This window comes from Tachypleus tridentatus, chromosome 2 (genome assembly GCF_004210375.1).
Source record: "Tachypleus tridentatus isolate NWPU-2018 chromosome 2, ASM421037v1, whole genome shotgun sequence".
Taxonomy (NCBI): Eukaryota; Metazoa; Arthropoda; class Merostomata; order Xiphosura; family Limulidae; genus Tachypleus; species Tachypleus tridentatus.
In genome coordinates, this window is record NC_134826.1 from 90,738,311 (window position 1) to 90,761,553 (window position 23,243).

Below are 23,243 nucleotides of genomic sequence, written 5' to 3' on the forward strand. Positions count from 1 at the left end.
GCATATTGTATTAAAATTATTGTATGAAAACCATAACAAGCACAAAATAGTTATGATATTGGTATCTGGAACCAATCCTGTAGTGAGAGAGAATTAACTGCCAAATTGCCACAAAAAGACACATGTCAGAAACTGAATTCAAAATTAGGAAGCTTATAACAGAGGCATAAGACAAAATACTGACTCCTATTTTCAGGGATTGTTTATTTAACTTTAACGGTTTTGCACTGCTGTTATAGGTTTCTTCTGCAACGTATAAATGCCATTCCATGCGTGTTTTTGGCTGCTAGTAATCTAGTCCTGTTAACAAATTCTGGTACTGAATAAGAAAATTTCTAGAAAGTAACTAGAGTTAGACAAAAGATGAATTTGAAAAGCTTTCAATCACCTTTACTAAGTCTCAAAAGTTTCAGTAAATAATTTAAAATAAAAGACTGAATTTTCTTGCAAAATGTTTAGTAGTTCATATACACAACATTTTTTTAACCCTTTCTTTTCTATGCAAAATACCTCAAATAATAGGATTTCCTATAATGTCTCATTGGCAAATCCCCAAAATTAAGTTACTACGCAAGATAAAATCATTGTTAGACCACTGTTTATATGAAGAAACAATGTTATTAGTTTGGACTTTAAATAAAATAATCAAGTAAATCTTAAGTATGATAAAAATTTGTGTTAGTAGCTAATTCAGCAAAAATTAATTTCAAGTTAATAAAATTTTATACTTAAGATATGACATACTGATACAGATACAAATTATACAATATACTAACAAACAAGTTAATCATGCTGCACATTCATGTGTAATCATAAGATAGTGCAAAATATTTAGTAAATATAACTTACACTGCAAACAAGTTTTCTTTTATAGTTCTGAACCTAAAAAATTTAAAAGCTCACTATATGATACAAAAAAAGTAATAAATGAAATGTAAAAAATTGATGTTCCAAAATATATTTCAGTATGATTCTAACCTCATACTTTCTGTAGTTAACTAATATGGTTAGGAGAAGAATGGCATCATAACCATGAACAAGTCTGGTTTGAGGGTCAGTCAAGAGCTGAAAACAAAAATTTGGGGAAAGTAAACACATTAGGAGTAATAATGAAAAATGGTATATCACAATGGAAAAAAAGAACACTCTAAAACCCTACATACAAAAGTCACAACTGACAGCACCAGTCAACTGAAAGTGTTAAGATGTAATATGATGTTAGACATCTAAGAAAACAAAAAATTATGATGTCTCCAATTTATGCAAAACAGAAATTTATGTGGTTTATATTATATAAAAAACAAATGTTCTCTGGGCTATTATAAGCAAACAAAGTATGAAAACTGTGATTTAAGCAAAACAAAAAATATAATGTCTGGATGTGTAGGATATAAGAAAAACATTATTTGAATCTGGACTGTGAGCAAAGTGATATTATGATATTTGCACTGTATGTAAAAACAAAACAATTATCATCATTGGGTTGTAAGAAAAGAAAGGTATTTGGGCTCTACACAACAATTATAATGTTTTAGCTGTAAGCAAAAATTAATTCAGCAGCTCAAAATTAGTTTTGAAAAGACGAGTAACATAAACTATCACTAATAGCACAGTTCTATGTTCATACCCAAAGTAAGAGTTAAAACAAAACTAGAACTATTCTTACTTGTATTATGGCTTCAAAGACACTATTCATCATGAGGTACTCGAGAAGAGTATTTTGACTAACATTCTCAGTTGCCTAAGTAAAAAAGACAAATTTACAATTAATCTAAATGTAAGTCATACACCATTTACAATACAACTCTGGTTTATTAATAACAACCTGTGAAACATGTCTATTATTAAACAACTTCAAGGGTTTGGGTTTAAAAGAAGTATTTTGTACATGAATAAATTTCATCTTGCAAGGATAAACTGGTTTATAATCAAGTCTCAAGACAATGTTTACTAGTAGATCAGGTTTGATCTAACAAATTAAAACAAACCCAAATCCTGTTGAATCTTCCATGATAAGCTATTGTTGAATTTTACTGGCAGTGCCAGCTTATCTTAAAATGAGATTTTAAGAAGAGTTCATGTTTATGTAACAGTATTAAATAAAGAGCCAAGTCTTAAGTTTTTTTTCGTACTAAACTGAATAGATATTTAATACGCAACATAGCCAGATAAAAGAAATATTCAAGACTTCAGCTATATTACAGAAACTAACACTGAACTGCAAGAAAAACTCCTATGCTATACAACTTAAGAGCTCGTAATTTACCCAAAATATTCATGAATGTGTGCTAAGCCATGTGTACATATATTTCTAGTGTACCAGTGAGGATAAAAAACAAACAAACCATCAGTACATCATAATACAAAAACATTAATTAAGACCTAGATACAAATCATTAAAAACTGCAGGGGCTAAAATATAAACAAAAAGGAGTGCTCTATAAGATGTGTCAAATGTAGATTCTACTACAAAATTACAAATAAAGCAAATGTAAATTTATTCAGCAAAGACTGATGAAAACCATCATGCTTAAATGTCACCATATTTTACAAAACACTAGCGTGCTACTAAGAAGCCCAAAAAGAATAGATATTTGTACTTTGTAAAGGCCAGTTTTTGTAACTGATACGATAACCCAAGCTGCACATTGGGCTGCCTGATTTACAACTTGTGTGGTACAATTATTATCCAAACATGGTCCATAGGTCAATAAAACAAAAAAATTAAAAATATAAATAAATGTATATTCTCACAAGATTTAAGCTATTTAGAATAAAAGTTTTGGATTCCTGTTACAATTTGAAGAATGAAAAAAAAAAAAAAAGTAATATTTTTTTCCACATTTTTTTATGGTAGTTATGAAGCCAATCAAATCAGGTAAAGAAAAAAACAGATAAAATATAAAGGTTTTTAGAAAACAAAACATTTTACAGTTACTTCGGAGGTTACAAAGATTATGCCAAAAACAATTTAACAAGTTTATGTTACATTGTAACATTGTATGTTGCATAGTCAACATTCTGAAACAAAAACATTCACAGCCAAATCTTTTAATTAAAAATCTGATGTTTTGTGCATGAAAGCCTTGTGACATTTACTGATGATCTATAAAATTTTGTGAAGATATGTATACATTATCAAAAAGTATAGTATAATTAATGTTATAGTTACTTTGGTGCTTACATAATGGGTGCAACACATCCAGACCCGTAGTCAAAGAGTTAACATATGAACACTTTATTATATAAATAAGTTGTTGTATACAACTAAAAAAAAACAAAAAAACAGTCTTTCACAAATGTTGCACAAGTTAATAATCTGCAGTAAATATATGCTATACACCTGCACCGTAGTCTAAATACAAGATACACAGCTATACTGCAACCAAAATTCTGCTGCACTAAGTAAATACTTGTTGTAATCCCATATTCCAGCCTAAATATGTGTTACACTTTTATATTCTCCAGCAGTAAGGCATAAATACATAGTACAAACCTGTGCTTCTGCCAAAGCTTTGTGCTGTTATTTTCTTTATCAAATAATCACAAAAGATTTTGGATTAATGATGCTTATGATGAGCACTTGTCATCTTCACTTAAAATAAAGATGTTCTGATTTATTGTGTTTAAAGTATTAAAACACATATAAAAGTAATGTTATTCACAAACAGCAAAAATAAAAATTTTCATTAGCCACAGCTTACTGAAACTTGTAAAAAAAACAACAAAACAACTCAGCATTCAAGTATGTAAGCAACAGATTTGTAAAGCGAAGAAAGATATTATCACTACATATTTTTAAAACATTTTGTGGTTATAGTCATTTATAAGAAAACATATTCTGCTCATGACATTATTGTAATTTGTTATTCACAGAGCAGTAAAGCAAATGAGAACTTTACACATTCCCGTTATTTTCAATTTACACTAGTATTGAAAACTATACTTAGTAGAAATAAAGAAATTGATGTGGGTAAAAGATATACTTATGATGTTTATTTGTGAAGTGTATGTGTGGGTTTTCATATAGCAAAGCCACCTTGGGCTATATGCTAAGCACACCGAGTGGAATCAAACCCATTGATTTTAGCATTGTAAATCCGTAGACTTACCACTGAACTAGCGGGGGATTGTGAAGTATATCTCATTCCTGTCACTAACTTCATGCTAACATCTAATTGTATCACTCATACTGTTTCATACATGTGCTATAGTATACTTCAAGATCAATTAAAAAAAAAAGCAACATGTGTAAATAGGAAGTGAAATATATTACTTAGAAAAACAGAACTAAACAAACATGAGGTACAATCCCATTTAATACTTACTGTGACTAGAATCAACAGAAATTTTAGAACAAGAGACTTCAGACAAGCAGGATACCCTCCTGTCAGAAATTTGGTTAAATATTCAATCAACACCTGTACCAAAGAATTATTAGAGAGAATTAGAAATACTTTAATTCTTTCACACCTATACTTTTAAATAATGATACAATATCAAAAAAATATTGCTCAGGCACATCAAAATTATAGCTTATGTATTTACTACGAGTTTTTGAAACCTTTAGTGTGATTTATATGAATATTTCTCTTTCATGGTCATGTTAAAATTCTTATAACAAAATCAAATCCACCAACACTGAAAACTATACTTTTTTTTTTTAATACACGTGTCAGAGCAAAGGAATTAAAAATATGCCTTGTTAAAACATTATATTTTGATGCAATAACAAATCTTTAAAGTTTTTCCTTTAATTTAATATTGCAAAAATTTAAATTACTTCTAGTTAATACTATGGATACTGGTTTTCCAATGGTCGTAGATCAAAGGATATGTCATAGTGTTTGCAGGCTGATATACAAACCTTTATTGAACTACTCTTATGAATGTATGTCAATAATTTGGTATCAAATTGTACATTATAATTCAAATTTTAGTATCATACATTAGTTAATTTCTTAACTTCAAATTAAATATTAAAAAACCCACATAAATATTGATTTTTGTGTAACATGGTATGTTGAAAGCAGCACAGGTTCAAATAAGATGTTTGTGATGTCCAACTATAAAATCTATAGTTTCATACAAATTAGATACTTAAATTACCAATATTGACAAGCTAGAATATACAAACTTCCTACTTTTTTTATTTACCAAAATGTTAATATGTTTATTGAATCAAACAGCATGGCCATTGTCACCTATTCCATTTTGAAAAATACTTGCTTACGTACAGCTACTTTGCCCAATAATATCTAAATAATCAACTGGAAGCTCAGAATGTGTCCCTAGCAGTTTCTTTTAGCCTCTGGAAAGTATTTTCATGCTACATTCAAAGAGTAAGGGAAAATATTGGTGATCTTAAAAAAATCATTTTTTTTTTTACTTACTAAGCTTGATAAATTGCAGTGGAATTCTGTGGTATTCAAAGAGTAATTTATGATTTTTTTTTTGTTATTTCAAAACATAAAATTAATTTCTTTACATTCCCACTGAGCAAAATTTGATAAGCTTAGCAATTTACAGTAAGCTGCAAACAAGTATGAATTTGTAACTAGAAGAGATAATTGTTTTCTTTACTTTATTTATTGTTCTATGTTTTAAGGAAAATGACTAAGATTTAGGAACTTGTATATAGTAACAATATAAATACTTGTATAAATGTATTATAATTGATATGAGACTGTATTTTACAAAATGCTGGTTCACAGCAAAGACAGGTCACTTTGTAAAGGCCAGTTTTATATTCTTGGATATAGTAACATGATGTATATGCATCTCACCATTACAACTTCTTTAATGGTAGTTGGACATCCCTGAAAGGTCACCAAAATAAAAATAATAAATATATATAAATGTATACCATGAGGCTTAAGCTGTTTAGACTAAATATTTGAGTTTGTGTTACAATATATAGCCATTTTAGAATGAAAAAACCACAATTCATATCTATTTCCTAATCCCCCCTAAAATAAATGTTTGATAATTATCTGGAGGTTATAAAGATTTCACAAAATACATTTGAAAATTTTCTGATGCATAAAAGTATTTTTAACCTTAAAAGCAAAATTACCTTGTGTATTGGATAGTCGAAATTTGAGAAAAATGCACGAGAAAAATATTACTTAAAAAATCTTGAAACTTAATATTCATATTTTGTTTATGAAAGCTTTGTAATGTTTTCTGATAACATACAAAATTTTGTCCCTTGAACTGAGCCCAATGCATGATTTAACTTGATAAATGAAGCATATAGTATTATAGGTATTTTCAATGGCTCCTAATATGTGTGGTCTAAATGACCAGATCAGAGACCACAAGGGTTAGGGCATGACCATCCTTTATTTGGAAATACTGAGCTAAGGGACAACAGTTAGTAAGTAGTATCTTCTGGATAGTTGGAAAAAACAACAGGATTAATTCTCACTTATCATCAACATAGGTCAATACATGAAATGTTCCAGATCATTCTAACCAATGGATAATCATGTCTAACACCAATTTGTATAATGAATAACTATATTCTCATCCTAATTCCAATACGAGTTAAATGCTTTCATTTAACTGAAAAATTGTCTGATGTTAATTTGTATACTAAATGATGGCATTATTTAATTCGAATTAAATTGTGACAATGTTTCATTTTACAGAAAAGCACAAACTGACACATAGGCAAGTAATGGATTTTTTTTTTCTTCAAAAATTGAGTATCATGTAAGGATAGCAATGTCAAAAGATACAGAAATAAGGTAGGAACGAATACACAAAACCATATAAAAAATCCATACATATGAAGCCACTAAGTACTGAGTCAATCTTACAAACATATGGTTATTAGACACTGCAAGACTGTATAGTCCTATTCAGTTTAAATGCTTTTATTCAAACCTCAAGTCATGTAACTTACAGGAATTCAACATTTAGTTGCACATGAAACTTATTCTCAAAAAGATTTGGCTCCTTATGTTATGATTTTTGTATGATTTTGTGTATTCATTCCTAACTTACACTTAATTTTTGAAACTTATTACTTGTTTACCCTCTCTTTTAAACAATTTCATTAAAGTCAGTTGATAAGTGAAAATTTATTTTATTTTTCATGATTCAGTGGTAATATGTTGTTGATATCATATCAGTTTTTTCCCTGCATTTGCAGAATGGCCTCATATATTGATATTATACCATACAATTGGCTACAACAGATTACTAATCATTATTGGTCATAATCTTGATTTCTTGGAACTGAATGTTAAGAAACCTACAATAACGAAATAATGTGTGAAAAAATGTACAGGCATATCATCCCTATGTCTATGTTTGCATTATTTAAAGGAACTGCCATCTATAAATCATTGTACATTTACCAAATGTTTTTCATTGCTCGTTTGTGATATTTTTTCCCCATGACTGAAATTCAGTGCATTTTATGAATGTGTATAATAAAATGTATTATGTATATTGATTTTTCTTTTTACTCCTTTTCATACATAAAATATAAAATAGCTCCAAAGAGACACTGATTGTAAGTGTATTTTACATGTTACAGTCATCTAATGTTCTTCTGAAATTGGATGGTAATTCCCATTTCACCCTGCACTTACACTTTTTAAAGAAACACAGATTTCTGTAAGAAAGCTAACTTCAAGGTGTAATGATAACATTAATAACACTAGAATAATGATTTTATTTTAGCTTAGTGATAACAAGCGATTACATAATTTATTCTCATTTAACCATGAGAACATTACTCCTTTATACAATAATACTACTGAGTAGATAATGGATCAAAATGACAGGATAACTTGATGTGCATAGTTCAGTTTCTTGAACAATTTTTTTCAAAGATAATTAACTTTCATGCTAATAGTGTGCAGGCTACATTTACAAAAAAAACAACAAAAAACGTTTGCCATAAATGACAACTTCCTCCATTAGACAGTGTCTCCAAAGTTATTTTGACTTAAACATTATTTTTATTTTCATAAGGTGTAATACAAAATAGAACTAAGATGCAATTTTAGAAAACTACAATATATTCAACACTCATTTAATAATCTATAATTATTTTTACTGAGACATTAACTTAACATTTTTTTTTACTATATTTTAACAGTAAATTCTTAAAACTAACTGCGTTTGATAATTGACAGTTCATAATAAGCACTTATTATCAACATTTACCCTTAAACACACTTTTTCAATAATCTATAAGATAAAGTCAGACTTCAGCATATGGAACAATGACTTTTGGTGAACATTTAATACACTGTTTTTGTTTTTATAAAGGAAGCTCTAGATATACAATGTTTGTAAATCTTATTTGAAAGCTGAGATCACCCATTCTTGAATCAGGTGAAAACTCTTTTCTTTCCTGTCACATTCTGAAAATGGGTGTAATTATTCTTATACCTTTCACACATTCAACGATTTAATCATTCTTTCTGTTATCATTTAACAAGTTTCGAATAAAACAAAAAATCTTCAATTTTTAAAATTTTAATTATTTAATCCAGTTTGTCAAATTTGTGTGAATGAATAGAAATTTTCAACATGAACAGAATTGTAAGCACACAAGCTAAATATACAACTCAGGAATCCTTAGGGGTCAAGTATAGCCATCTCCAAATCTGAACTACTGACAACAGGGAAGGCAACCAGCCAAAATAACCCATCCCCAAAAGAGCTTAGTCTGATTCTATATCTAAGAGTGGAAACCAACCATCAATTTTATAACATATGTACAGCTAAGGCTGAATAATGTGTTTGGCAGAGTCATGTACTGAATCTCAAACCTTTCAATTCACACTCCAACACACTAATAACTAGGCCACACCCAGTCCTTTTTGTGAGAAATTGTTGAAATAGTTAATGTACAGAATAGCAAGAAAATCATCAGTTTTTAAAGAAAAAAATGCAAAGTTTTGGTTTAAACTTGTATATTGTACCATTTCATAAATTCAAATGATCCATTATAACTTTAATATAGATAACAAAAAAGAGTATTCCATGTTCACATAAAGTCTCCACTACCAGTAAATTAAGCGATTTCAAAGTTCTAAACAATATATGCGAGACTTTCACTTTATACATTCAATGTTGTTTTTATTAATCCACAAAATACTTTCATGTTTGAAAAATACCACAATAATACAGCCTGCTCCTATGATTAGTTTTATTTTATGAAAGCAATGAACCTACTCTATTTTCTGTTAATTCAAAATTCTAAATATGACAGTTAACATCATTGAAAATAAATGAAATTAAAAAAATGTTTTTCTAGCTAATTTGAAAGTTTAATATATTGTATAATATAATATAATATACAGACACACACAATAAAAAATAAAGCAAAGAATGGCCTGATATCTAAAAAATTAGTAAAAGAAATAAAATTGAACTATTAAAATTAGAATTTTCAGAATCTCTCAAAACATTTGCTGACCTTAATACACGGAAAACTGTTTACATTTTCTAGTGATACAAAATTTAAAAACCTAAATATAAAATCCTTAGTGTTTATTCTTGTTCAAAAAGATGTTTTATACAACTTAGTAGATACAATATTTTATCACATTAAACCTGCTAACATTTGTAATAAGTGTAATATTATATGACAATCCAAAATTCATGACAAGAATTTAGCTTTAATATTTTTCAAGCTTCAAAAATATCTTTGGAGGTCAAACCACAAGAAATTGTAAAGGTCACACAAGTTTGAATAAAACATTGGGCTTAGTACATTCAGTAAAGCATAGTTTGAAGTGCATGAAAATGTGGTGGGGACTGTCTCAAGCTGAATGGAAGAGCTGGGAAGAAGTTATTTAGCTGTTGAAGGTGAAGCATGTGTTGTTGTTGACATGTGATGATTATGATGTCAGCCAGGAGGTAAACACTGAGATGAACAACAAGCTCCTGTTTAGGCTGTTGTTAATATTTACATTCTTGTTGAATTTGTCAAGTGTTTTAAATAAAACTGTTCCAGTGAAATGAAAGCAAAACCAATTAGCAGTCCTATGCAAGATAAATGGCTCTTTTTAAGGGGGCTATGTTATATAACAGTTAACATTAGCAATATTTATAATAGGGGTGATATTATAAGACATTAGCACTGGTAACTTTACTATAAGGAATGTAGCCTCTGTCTGTCTGCATGGGTCTATCTACCTACCTACCTACCTGTGTATGAGATCAAAATATTAAATATATTGTACAGCAACTTACTGAATGGCACCACAAACACAAATCCATAAACAAATTTCACATTTTGGATATTCAAGATTCAGAGAATTATAAAAATAACTACAGTATGTGCAACAACCATTTCTTTATCACAGAACACAATTTTAAATAAAAGTTCTCTCCTCACAACAATAACTGACTTTTACAAGATCTGTAAGTGAGGGTTTGATTATATCTTTATTTCAGGAGCTAAGGTGAAGCTATTTGATTAGCATTTCATACGTGACATACTTTTGACATGAAATTTAAATATGATGGAAAAGGTATCCTGTTTTAAATGGTTTAAAGACAATTCTGAGCTCAATATTAAAGAATACTTCATTATTCACAATGGATCTAGTTTTTCCCTTAAATCTATAGAATAATTAGAAAAAAAAGTTTTCCTGTACAATTAATTAAGGGTGTTACTAAAATTATTTGAAACCTTTGTACACAAATTGAAAACAAAGGAATAGTTTATTGTATTTTACCATTTACTGGTAATCATTCCATATAATTAAGGAAAAAAATTAAATCCATTTTGAATAATAAAACTTACTCCAATATTAATTTTAGAATTGTTTTTTTTCTAAGTAATTATTTTAAAATAAAGACAGGATACCTGTAATGCATTGATCTTACATCATATTTAAATTTACATGTTCAAAGTGTAGCTTTGGCCATATGATCTCTACAGTATGCTATCTGAACTCATGTATTATAGAGCAGTGATTTTCAACCTGTATGCCGCGAGAGATTGGCAAGTGTGCCGCAGTGTTTTTGAAACCTTCCAAAACATTTGATGGTTTTCATTGACCTTGAGCACTGAGAAGTTCATACTTAAATTTCATTCTCAACTGCAATGGTTTGACTGTTAGTTTAATTGTGGCACAACAAGTGCTTCGTACATCGTAAATGATACATCAATCAATCAAACTGCTTTCTGGAACACGTTCTCATTCTGCGGTAAGCTACAGCTACTATGCCGTAGGTAGGAATTTTATATCAATTGCAGAACTTTGTGTTTATCGTGTATGAATTAGCTTTATCATTTATCCATGAAAAAATATTTAAGTAAATCTGGTGCTGCAAAGGAGAATATATTGAATCAAAAGCAAGTGCAAAAACGGTTCTATCGCTTTGGTATCGGAACATTCTCAATTACCATTTTGCCTGCTCTGCAATTCAGCTTTATCGAACGAGACACTTGTTCCTAGCAAACTGAAGAGACACTTACAAACAAAACATTCAGCTGCGAAGGATAAACCAAAAGAATACTTCGAGAATCTTGTGGCTCAACAACATGAACAATCAAGGAAGCTTGTGAACTACACAAAGCTGCCTGAAAAAGGATTGATTGCAAGTTGTAAGGTTGCTCAATTGTTGGCAAAATGCAAGAAAGCATATACAGAGGCTGAATCAGTCATTGCGCCAGTGTTAGCAATCATCATTGAAACTATGCTTGGAACAGATGCCACCAAATAGGTTAAGCAAGTTCCATTGTCCAATGACATAATTTCGCTCAGGATTTGACTTGTAGTCAGATTTGAAGGATCAAGTTTGCAAACACTTCCGAAGCGCCTGAAGATGAATTGTCTCTGCTATGGTCTCTTCAAGTTGATGAATCTACTGATGTTAGTGGAAAAGCTCAAGTTCTGGCTTTTGTTCGATTCATAAAAAATTGAAAAATCGTAAATGAATACTTATTTTGCAAGGATTTAAAAAGTACAGCAAAAGGCCAAGAAATTTTCGAGTTGGTGAATGAAAATATTTTGCTCTTCAAATTACATTGAAATAACTGTGTCAGCGTTTGCACTGATGGCTGTCCTTCAACGCAAGGAAAAAAGAAGGGATTCGTCACTCTGGGGCACCAACAAAATTCAAACATTAGGATTGTTCACTGCATGATTCACAGAGAGGCGCTCGCCTCTAAATTTTTGCTGAAAGATTTGCAGTCTTATTAATTAAGTTATTCAAGTGGTGAATTTTGTCAAGTCTCGGCCACTTCAATCTCGACTTTTCTCTCTTCTCTGTTAGGCGATGGATTCAGACTACAAAAAAGCTACTGTATCACACTGAAGTTCGATGGCTTTCGAAAGGAAAGGTGTTAAAGCATGTTTTCCAACTATAAACTGAAGTGATTTCTTTCTTAGAGGTTGAGGAAGCAGGTTTTGAATTTTCTTTTCATGATGAGATCTGGTAGTTGAAGGTTCAATTTCTTCCGACTTGTTTAACAAATTAAATTTTCTGAACTTAAGTCTCCAAGGACCATCTGAAAACATTATTACTGCAATGACCAAACTGAAGGCCTTCGATGAAATGGTGACGCTGTGGAAGAATAAGATCTCGAAGGGAGTTCTTGATTGTTTTCCTTCTGTTAACGAATGTCCGTCAAAGAAGAAAATTGTCCCTCAAATTTTCAACACATTAAGCGACCTACAGTCCGCACTAAAACATTACTTCCCGTCACTTGCAGTCGACGAATATAACTGAGTGACCTATCCATTCGAAACAACAAATCTTACAACTGAGGAGAAAGAACAGCTCATTGATTTACGAAACAACAAATTTTATCAGTCATTGTTTCCTGAAAAGAGCTTGAATGAGTTTTGGATTTCCATTAAAAATTCATATCCTGCAATAGTTTAAAAGCAGTTGAAGTTCTGCTTTCATTTGAATCTTTGTGGTTTTGCAAAATTGGATTTTAGCATTGACTGAAATTAAAGCCAGAAAGAGAGAGGGGATTCTTACAGTCAATGACGAAATGCGAGCTTGTTTGTCTGCATTAGAGCCTCGCTTCAATTTGATTTGCTCTCAAAAGCAGGCACAAGCGTCACATTGAAAACATGTGTAAAATTAAAAAGTTTTGATTTTTCTGCTATACCACAAAATCGTTAAAAAGCCTTAGAATGACACTCATGGCCAAAGCAAGCAATAGTATTGTCAATGTGAAGATGACATTAATATCGCTTGCTTTGGCCGTGTTTTTCGTTCTAAGGGTTTTTAGGTTAACTTTTCTGTGTTGTGTATCTAAACGTAATGCACAATGACATTATTATCACTTGCTTTGGCTGTGATTTTCATTCTAAGGCTTTTAATGCTTGCCGTATAACGTGTACCTAAAAAAAAAATCGTTAAGGCATTCCAGGTGTGCCACGAAAATTTTCAGATTGTCGTAACGTGCCACAAGTCAGAAAAGGTTGAGAACCACTGATTATAGAGCTTGCAAAAACACAGCAAATAATCAGTCATTCATACTTCACCACTGCTTACAGCACTTTGACAGAAATGTTGCTTCTATACACTTCATCTTGTAGAGAGCACTTAGATCTAAAAGTTACATTTGAATTAAACACTACATCTTTATTAATGTAATTTATAAAAATAATAATAAAAATGTAGTTCTTAAAAAAACAACTTAGTTTTTAATAACACAAAAATATTAGTGTAATCCAACACTTTTACCATGCAGTACTTCCCATAAAAATCCTTTTCTTTTTTAAAATGTTTATTTTTTTACATTTTCTTCAATAATGTATGAATACTACGATTAGTAATTACTAGCACAAACAGTCACCAGTAGGATGGCATTTTTGCTAGTATTTATAAGACATGTGATATTTTAATTACCTTATCCTTAATGGGTTTCCAGTAAGAAATGTATTATCACATTTCATCTACAGGTGTTTTCCGTTTGATGTAGGTCAATGTTAACGAGTTTTTGTTCAATATCAGAGCCAATCAGGCCAGATGAATTACAACATACAAAGTATTAACTGAAATACTACTTAATATAACTCATATAAGATTACATATTGGCTGTTTTGTTCTATTCAGAACTTAAGTAAATATTATAAATACCTGCATCTGGGACTCTGCAACATCAAAGCCCACCAAGAGGTTGATGACATCAAAGCCAAAATCTCCATGAGTTTTCTTATAAACACCTCTTGCCAATGCACAAAGAGTCTATACAGAAGTAAAACATTAATTTATCATTGAAGTGATGACAAGTATTAGTTATCATTATAAACTGTCCCATTAAATTAGAATCTTTTCAGTTAGAAGCTGATGTTTATTTCTAGCAGTTGTTTAGGCATCTAAGAATGTTCTAAATGTATTTTATTACAATGTTATCATATAAACATGATCTAAAAATACTTTAGATATTATTTTACACAGTTACAACATTAAAAACAGGAAATTCTTTGTTAATGTTTCTTTGTGATGTGGAATAAGTTTCTCTAACAGTGCTACTATGATAATGCAGTGTTCTAAAGACCAAACCTAACATCCAGATATCAGATCTCTTCAAAAACTACAGATCTGTGGATCTACTGTTTCATGCAATTTGTTAAATGTGAAATAAAGACAAGACTATGTTGAAGTTTGAGGAAAATAAAGAAATGAAGGAGTAGTTGATCAGGATAGTGGTGAACTGTGAAGTAAGGAGACAATTAAAATTAAATTAACTGTAGCATACACAATCAACAGCAGAACAGATGTGTGAGCAAGGACTGGATATCATCACTGATTCTTGGCAACTTTAAAGTCAGAAACAAACTACTTTCTCCAAAGGTTAATGCAAATTTCTCCAGAAAACTGCCAAACTATGTTCACAATAAACTTTCAGTAACTTACCAACAAGAAAGTAAACAGTAGAATGCAAAATTATCTCTGCTTATCTGACAATCTGAAAGTAATCCTCTACATAGAAATTTAAACACAATATAATATAGCTCTCCGATGAGAAAGCAAATAAGATCCTTCACCACCCTACAAGAAGCAACATATCAGACTGAATTTATAATATGATCTTAAATATACTTAGAGTACTCCAAATTGGAACTTGAAATGGTAAATATTTTATGAAGGTGCAGTACATACCTGCAGAAAAGTGAGGTACATAGTGATATATAAAGGTAGATTATAACAGAATAGTTATTTTTCATAAACAGATTCACAAAAGAAACTCAAGTTCTGACTCAGTTTAGTAGAACCCAATACTATAAATGCTGCAACCATACAAACTAAATAATAAGTTCACCCCCTCCCAAAGGACATTAATGAAACAAATATACTGACAACTTTAAGACTTTCATGCAAAATCTTAGAAAATTGCAGAATTATGTCATAAGAACAATCTGAAGCTACTTTAGCATGCATTTAAAAACACAGCAATGTTTGAGCTCAGAAATATTTTACAAAAATTCTCCTGTTTGGTTACATTCCACTTAAATGAAAATCATCATAGAATCTATAATAATACTTAGTTCTCATCTTCAAGTGCAACATAAGGACTAGAGCTATAGAATTAGTTTGAATTCTTACTTTTGTAATACATCTGGACATCATACAAGTCAACTGGGAGGCCTGATACTACCTTTCTTAACATTGAAAACAGAATGAGTATTTTTCAAGCAGTCTAATATTACATTCAATAGTTATGTAAGCTTACCAAAGTTTTAGTTTTTCTTTCTTTCTATTAATACATGCAGTATTATGCAGCTTTACACATAACAGTATATTTCAAACCGCTGATAGAAAACAAAATATTTGCAATCTACCAATAAGTAAATACAGACTCAGAAATACAACTCAACAATTTTGATGATATCATTTGCTAATAATTCAATCATATAAATACAGTTAGAGTCTGGTAAAGGTCACAAAATAAAAAAGGTCATGCCATGAATGAAAGAATCACAAGAATCATAGTTCCATAAGGTTGTATATTTGACTGTTGGGAAGGCAATCAAAGCCAGGTCACTTTCAGTACTTCTGTCCACTGTTACTGTTAACTGTAGATACCAATAAGGTATCACAAAGACGAGAATGAAGTGATGAAAGCTAAGTTTGGTGATATGCTACTAGAAGAAGAATGTTTGTGGAAGAATTTGTGCCTGTTCTAGCAGTTACTTTGACATGATGAACACTGACTTTATTTGCAAAAAAAATCACCAATAAGAAATGGAAGAAAAAATATATAACATAAAACAGCTTTAAAACTTAACTACATCAAATGAAACCTTGTGATTAACAATAAAAAAACCTAGCTTTTTTTATGATTTTGGTATTGTAAAAAGTTATTTTTGTACACAAGTAAAACTGCATGCAATATTCTTGCATTAAAACCAAAATTCACAGTTTTTCAAAATAAAAACTATATTTAATGCTTTACAAGAATATAGAAAGACCTAAAAATCATTACCTGAAATCTACAAAATGTAGCATTTTTAATAGTTTCTTAAAGCATATTTCATAAAGAAATCTTTACAAATTTTCAAAGCTGGGAATTCAAGTAATACAGGTATGAAAATATTTTATTTTACAAAATCTAGATAATCTGTGAAAAATTTAAAAGTTCCAAAGACTTTCACTCAATAGTTTTTTTGAAACACAAAAAAAAAGTTCATTTGACAAGTGGATCAAATCACTATACCCATTTGTTTTAGGGTTTAAAATTCAATTCAAAATGTGTTAATGTAGAAACAAAGGACATCAATATAGTATAGATGTTGTACATTAGTTTGAAAGTAATTACACTTTTTTAGGTAAAAAAAATTATGTTTTACAGGCAAGTAATGTAGCAGTAGCAGTAGATGCAACAAAATGCATATTTCTACAACGGTTAAATTTAGCTTCTTGAGAACTGAGTAAATAAGGTAGTTATTTTAATTTTAGACCACAGAAAAACAAACACATTGTCATTTATTGTTAGTGTTACTTCTTCTATCTAACACTAATTTTTTTTGGGGTTAGCTATAGAAAAAAATAATTATACTTCTACCTCTTCAGCATAACTGCACCTTTTAGTGCAAGAATATCTACTGGGTTGTATGCTTGTAAGCAGCTGAAGAATGCACATACATTCATTATTGTAAATTTACGTAAGCATAATATCACTTTTCAGAAATTATACTGACCTTTGAGTTTTCATTTATTTTTATTCAAAGAGTTTGTTATTTCTATCCCCAAAATTTTATAAGATTATGTCATGTACTGTATACAGACAAACCACTAATTCTTCAACTCTTTTTGGCATTGATCATTCATATTTGTGAAAGTAGAAAAATTCATAAAATTTTGGAAAAGAACTGTTCATATTTTGTTCATTTTCCTCAGAAAAATCTGTTCTAAAAGAATTTGCAACTAACAGAAATGTTATTTCCAATTTACAATATATATAAAGGTTTCCTAAGATATCACTAACTGAAGCTCACCTGAAGTGCATTAACTATGCGAATTTGATGATCAGCTTTCAAAGCACAGACGCTGTGGTAGAACAAGCTGTTAACAGGATCCTAGTAAAGCAACCATTATTAATCACAGCTAAGGAGAACATGAAACTGTTATATAATGAAAAAATCAAAATACCAAATAAAATCAAGAATTATCATTTTTGAATGACTATTTGATTACCATGACATGTGTTTGAATACTCCAATCACACTCATGACAGTTAAGTGACATATCTGCTATCACATAATGATTATCATTTCTTTTGTGACACAAAGCAACACAGGTTGAAAAACCTTTTACACAATAATTATTGTTTACATGAGAATTATTGTAGAACATTCATGTTACACTGCATGCTGCTATTGTTTAATGTGCAAGAATTAAAGATTAACAAAATTAAGTAATTAACTAAGAAACCCAATACATTATTTGATATATCACTTTTCACTCAGTTATGCCAGTTTCAGATAATTCCATCCCTCATTACTAACTCCAATAAGAGCAAATCAAAAGAATAAGGATAAACTTCATTTAGTGGTTGATTCTGCATTATATTTAGTGTTTTTAAGGTTACTGTGAATAAAATACAAGTCAAAACATCATTCACATATTCTCCACCACCATAAGAAACCTAGTTTTATTCTTTTGATTTACTCTTGTACAGGGTTACCAATAATGTGTTATTCCCAAAACTAGTATGCCTGTAAGGAGATAAATCAAATGAAAGACTGGGCTTCACATTAATCATTCTTATAATTTAAACAGAATAAATTAATTGTATCAATATTGCATCTTATTGAACAATTATTATATAAATATTGGATTGTTGTATTAATAGAAGTTATTGGAAACCTCCATACATTAATTTTAAAAAATAAGTTTGTACAATCTCATACAGTCAAAGTAGTAAAAACTATACTTATAATACCTTGTATTTTTTTTTATTACACAAGCACCATTTAGACTGAATTTTTCAATTTAAATTAGATCTGTTGCTCTTAAAGCTTTCACACAAATGTAATTTAATTTAAAATATAAATATCTGATATAAAAATACTTTTATACTTGTATTTAACCTTCATGTTTTGTTGAAACTGATTTCAATACAGGCACTAAGTTACACAGGATAATTCCCACATTAAATAAATGCACCACATAATATCTAAAACTCTAGCTAGAAAATCATAAAAATACAACCATGCCTTTCTCAGTCATATCTAGTGTTCATTAGATACATGTTGTAATGTTTTTCTTTGAAGAAGAAAAAAAAAAGAATTGTTTTAACTTTTCTATAATTTATTCATATTCCTTCTTTCAGACTAGTCTGTTACACTGGTAACAAAAAGTGTAAGGACAGTTCCATTAAATCTATTCATTCATACATTACCACTTCAACTCAATCTGACCTAATTATAGTTATAATTCTGTCTAGCATTACTTTAAAGTTGGTTTGACAATTCGTATACAAAATGTTACATTACATGCTGTACGTTACTCTTACATGTTGTTTAGACAAGTGAACTCCCAATTTTTAAATAGTAAAAAATATTTCTACAATTTTCTATTACTAACCTATAAAATTATATTAATGAAAACTTATGCCATTACAAATACCAAGTTCCTGTGTTTCAAAAAAAGAAATTATTCTATTGAACAAGAAAGCAGTTTAAGAAAAGACATCAAGCAGTAAAGTAAATAAATAAATAACTTATAATTGAGTGTAATATCTCATTACAACTAATGACAAAATAAATATTCTGCTATTTAGATTGCAATAAATGTTAAAAATTTAATGTCATATCATACATGTAATTTGTCAACACAGTAAGAAGTTATGCCATAAATTTCTGAAAAAAGATAAGTAAAATTATTCAAAAAATATTTCAAGTAATTTATTAAAGCATGATGTTTTCATTCACATCCAAATATTAATGTCAGACCCTATTATTTATTTACAAATTCTATAAATACATGTGATGAACTGTTCTGTGTATATTTTATCAGCAATTATAGTATTTCTTAAATTGCTATAAAATTAGTATATTATGTTTAAAGATCCTAACAAATGATTTTTTGGTGAATAAGGCTGAACACTATAACATTTAGTGAAGAAAGTTTTTTTTTCTAACAAGGTGATTGAATTATAGAATGGGTTTGCTACTAGTTAGTAGTGGTTTATCTCTTCACCATTAACTCCACATAATCTCTTCAGTTCAACACACCCCATCAGGAAATATGGATTACATTTATCTTTACTTTGGCCTGTGCATAACCTTTCATTTATGTTAATCCTACTAATTTTCAAATATTCCAATCTTGGTAAGTGCTGCAAGACTATCATCTGTTAGTTTCTAAATATTTTTTTTTTTAAATCACATTTCAAGAAACAAAATCTTCTTGTAAGTTAAAATCTTTATTTGAGAAATGATTACCTTAGCTTATAAATTTACCATAACATTAAAACCACATGCAGACAGCACTGCAGTTTACAAATATAGAATTATACACAGTCCAATGCTGAACAAGTAAAAAACCTAGTTTTTTACACTTAAAGAACTCATTATTAGTGACTACACAGTCTAGTAACACAACTCATTATAAACTAGAACTGGGTTATGCTTACATATCTACACAATGTTCTGGTCCTAATATACAATTTGTATAATGTATGAGTGAGATTAGTTTCAATAACTCTCATGAACAGTATCTGGCGACGAAGGTCAGTGATATACCACATTCCTCATTACCAATCAGAACTTTAACTATAAAAATATTTTATTCCTTCTCACCAACCTGAATTTTAACAGGAAGACTCTACCGATAGTAAAGATATACAAAATAGAAGTTCTGTGAGAATACCATGTTCCTCCTTACTAATTAGTTTTAACTGTAATGCTCCACTCTCAATCAAGATAGTACACAGTAAAAGTTGTTTATATATATATTATGTTCCTCTTTACTAACCAGAATTTAACTTCTATGTTACTTACATAGAAAAATATCACAATTTCTAAGCTTCACAATTATGTAGCATTTGGTAAGTTGCATACTACAATAGGCCCATAGTTGTTATCAGTACTCTATTCATACAAAGTTTACTGGAAAACAAACAGTTTAAGTTTTAAAACTGAACTTTTTACAGAAACAAGTGAGAAGTTAATTCACAACCAGTAACTAGTTACTATTTTAATTATTGTGAACCATACTAATAAGAGTACATGCACAAGACGTTTATGTAAAGATATCCAATGCTGCTACAATTTTTATTTTGATCTAAAAATCATATCATATTCTGCAATAAGTTTTAACCCTCTGTGCATAAGAAGGGGGGGGAGGTCAAAGTGAATGTCATTACTTTTACAGTATTACATTTAAAATTGAAATACTTTTATTATCACTGTTTGCCAATAAAAACTTGGTATCAACAGCTTATAATTCAAATTTTATATTAAAATTTTATTCCTTAATTTATAAAGGAAATATTTAAATAAATTTTCAATTTTCACTTGTGTGTCAGTCACTTAATATCTAAAATGGAGCATTAGGAGCATAATAGCATCCTTTCTTTTATACAGGTTTCAAAAAAAATCTAATAATAGATGCTCCAATCATAGATATTGACAAACCATAATTTAAAATGAGGGCCCACCAATTTCTTTATTTTCTGAAATACCAATACATTTGTGACATCCATTACAGATGCTCTTCTCAACCCTTTAATACTTTTGAAATTACTTATTTACTGTTTACTTGTCAATGATACATGTTTATAACCAATTGAAAGATCAATTTATTGACTAATATTAAGTCATCATAACTATGTAAACTATTGTGGTAAAAGGTGCCATTTCTCAAGATGATCTTCTTGAGCATGGTTTGAAAGTTGGTGTTCTGGTAAGTTATTTAAGTTTTATCAGGTAGTTAGAAAGTCAAGTAATTTTCACTAGTTTTGAAGTATTTTGTTTTACTGTTTGAATCATTATTTGTGTTTAAATGTATATCTAAATGCTAAATGATTATATTTTGGACAATTAAAACAGAAAAATGTATGGTTAATGAAAACAAGCTTCTGAAAACAAAAGACCTCAATCCTAAAGTAGGTGTAGAATTTCTTATGCATAGTTTATATTCAGTGATATTTTGAACAAAAATAACTAAACTGTAATTATTGAAAAGTTATTATTTAAGATAAAAACATAAAATGTTTCTTCTTCAAGGAATGCAGGAAAAACAGATTAAATGTCACATGATATAACCTGAAATTTTGTTTACACTATGCTTTAAAGACCAAGCCTGTATAGTGTTAGCAAAACAAATAACTGGTAAAATAAAATAATTTATTGAAAAAATATTTTAATATTCATTTAGGAGTTACTAAAAGTTAACTCTCTCAGTATCAGGTCATCTCAGTTGATTTTACTAACTATGTGACATCTTTGTACTCGTTTATAGTCTTTTTAGATTTAATACTTCTTACTTTCAATATAGTGCATACATCTTCACAAAATTTGGCAGTCTTTCAATTAATGAGTCTTTAACAAACAAATTACCATATTTTTAGTGAAGTATTTTTAATAAAGTAAAAATTTGTCCATGAACATAGAGTATTTATTTTGAATATTCTATGTGTACAGTAATTTTCATGTTAAAATTAAACACTTTTCCTCATCTCAAATTTCCTTTGTGTAATCCCTAAAACATCCCAAATGTATTTCAACCATTTTTTTTATCCTAATTAGCTCTAAGTGTCTAATGGAGATGAATATGTACTGTTTAAATTGTATTCTTTTATTGCACTTTAAATCATGTCTAACCACTATCTGTATCAATACAAGTTATAAACCATTTGAAGCACATACAGCTCATGTTACACTAATGCATTACATCATCCACAAGCTTCTATGAGCTGCTCGAATGTGTGCCTTGTGAAACATTTATTATATTACTATTTATTTTACCTAATCTAATATTAACTAGCCTAAAAGGATCTCTATTATTACATTTTAGTTACTTTTATAATTAATTATATATTTAGAGTAAACATGAAAAATAAAAACTTTACCAATTTTATTTTTCCTTGCTTTGAATTGTCAAAGAGAGTTAACCCTAAATTTTTTATACTAATCATAGTAATGCTCTTAGTGCTTTTAATGTAATTAAATAATGCACCAAACAGTACAGATTAATAACATGAAAAAAGCAGACAAATTCCCTTACCTTCCAAAAATATTTAACTATGCAACAAGTCAATAAAAATTCATTCAAGCTAGTCATTAACTTTCTCACAGGAATGATGTTGGTACTCTGAGTGAACATCATTTGATAGATGAAAACCTTGACTTTCTAATGAATATATAATTAAATGTAAGAGAACTATTAATGAATTATGAAAGAGAGGATGTGACATGTAGGTGTGGCAAGAGGGGTCAGGTTTTCTATTTGATTGCTCTGTAAGCAAAGACAATTTAAGACTATATGGTATGTTTGAGTAATGACAATTTTATAGACTGTAACTTATGTTTAATTTCAAAAACTTATTTGAGTAGTAGTGAATAAAATAGGAAAGGTGGCATGCTAAGAGAAAATATGTTTGTGTCGCACTAGGAGAAATTCAGGATTATTTTAAGAATTTTTAAGATAAAGAATTTAAAACTTATATACTATTAAAATATGTATTATTAACTAAGACTTTATGCTGTTCTAATTGGTATAACAAACAAAAAGTAGTTTAATAAAATTTTGAATGTAAGACACTAAAACCTTGTGCTATGTGCAGTGAA

General features: G+C 29.3%; 1 protein-coding gene across 9 annotated transcripts in view; it reads right to left on the reverse strand.

Moving 5' to 3' along the window:
- LOC143244500 (armadillo-like helical domain-containing protein 3) overlaps window positions 1-23,243 on the reverse strand; it is a 112,983-nt gene that overhangs the window by 68,589 nt on the left and 21,151 nt on the right. For all 9 annotated transcript variants that reach the window (XM_076489292.1, XM_076489300.1, XM_076489293.1 and 6 more), the window contains 5 exons: window positions 17,445-17,525; window positions 14,083-14,190; window positions 4,329-4,421; window positions 1,667-1,741; window positions 979-1,065 (listed from right to left, as the gene is read on the reverse strand). In XM_076489292.1, coding sequence (XP_076345407.1) covers window positions 979-1,065; window positions 1,667-1,741; window positions 4,329-4,421; window positions 14,083-14,190; window positions 17,445-17,525 — 444 coding nt within the window. The remainder of the gene's footprint in view (window positions 1-978; window positions 1,066-1,666; window positions 1,742-4,328; window positions 4,422-14,082; window positions 14,191-17,444; window positions 17,526-23,243) is intronic.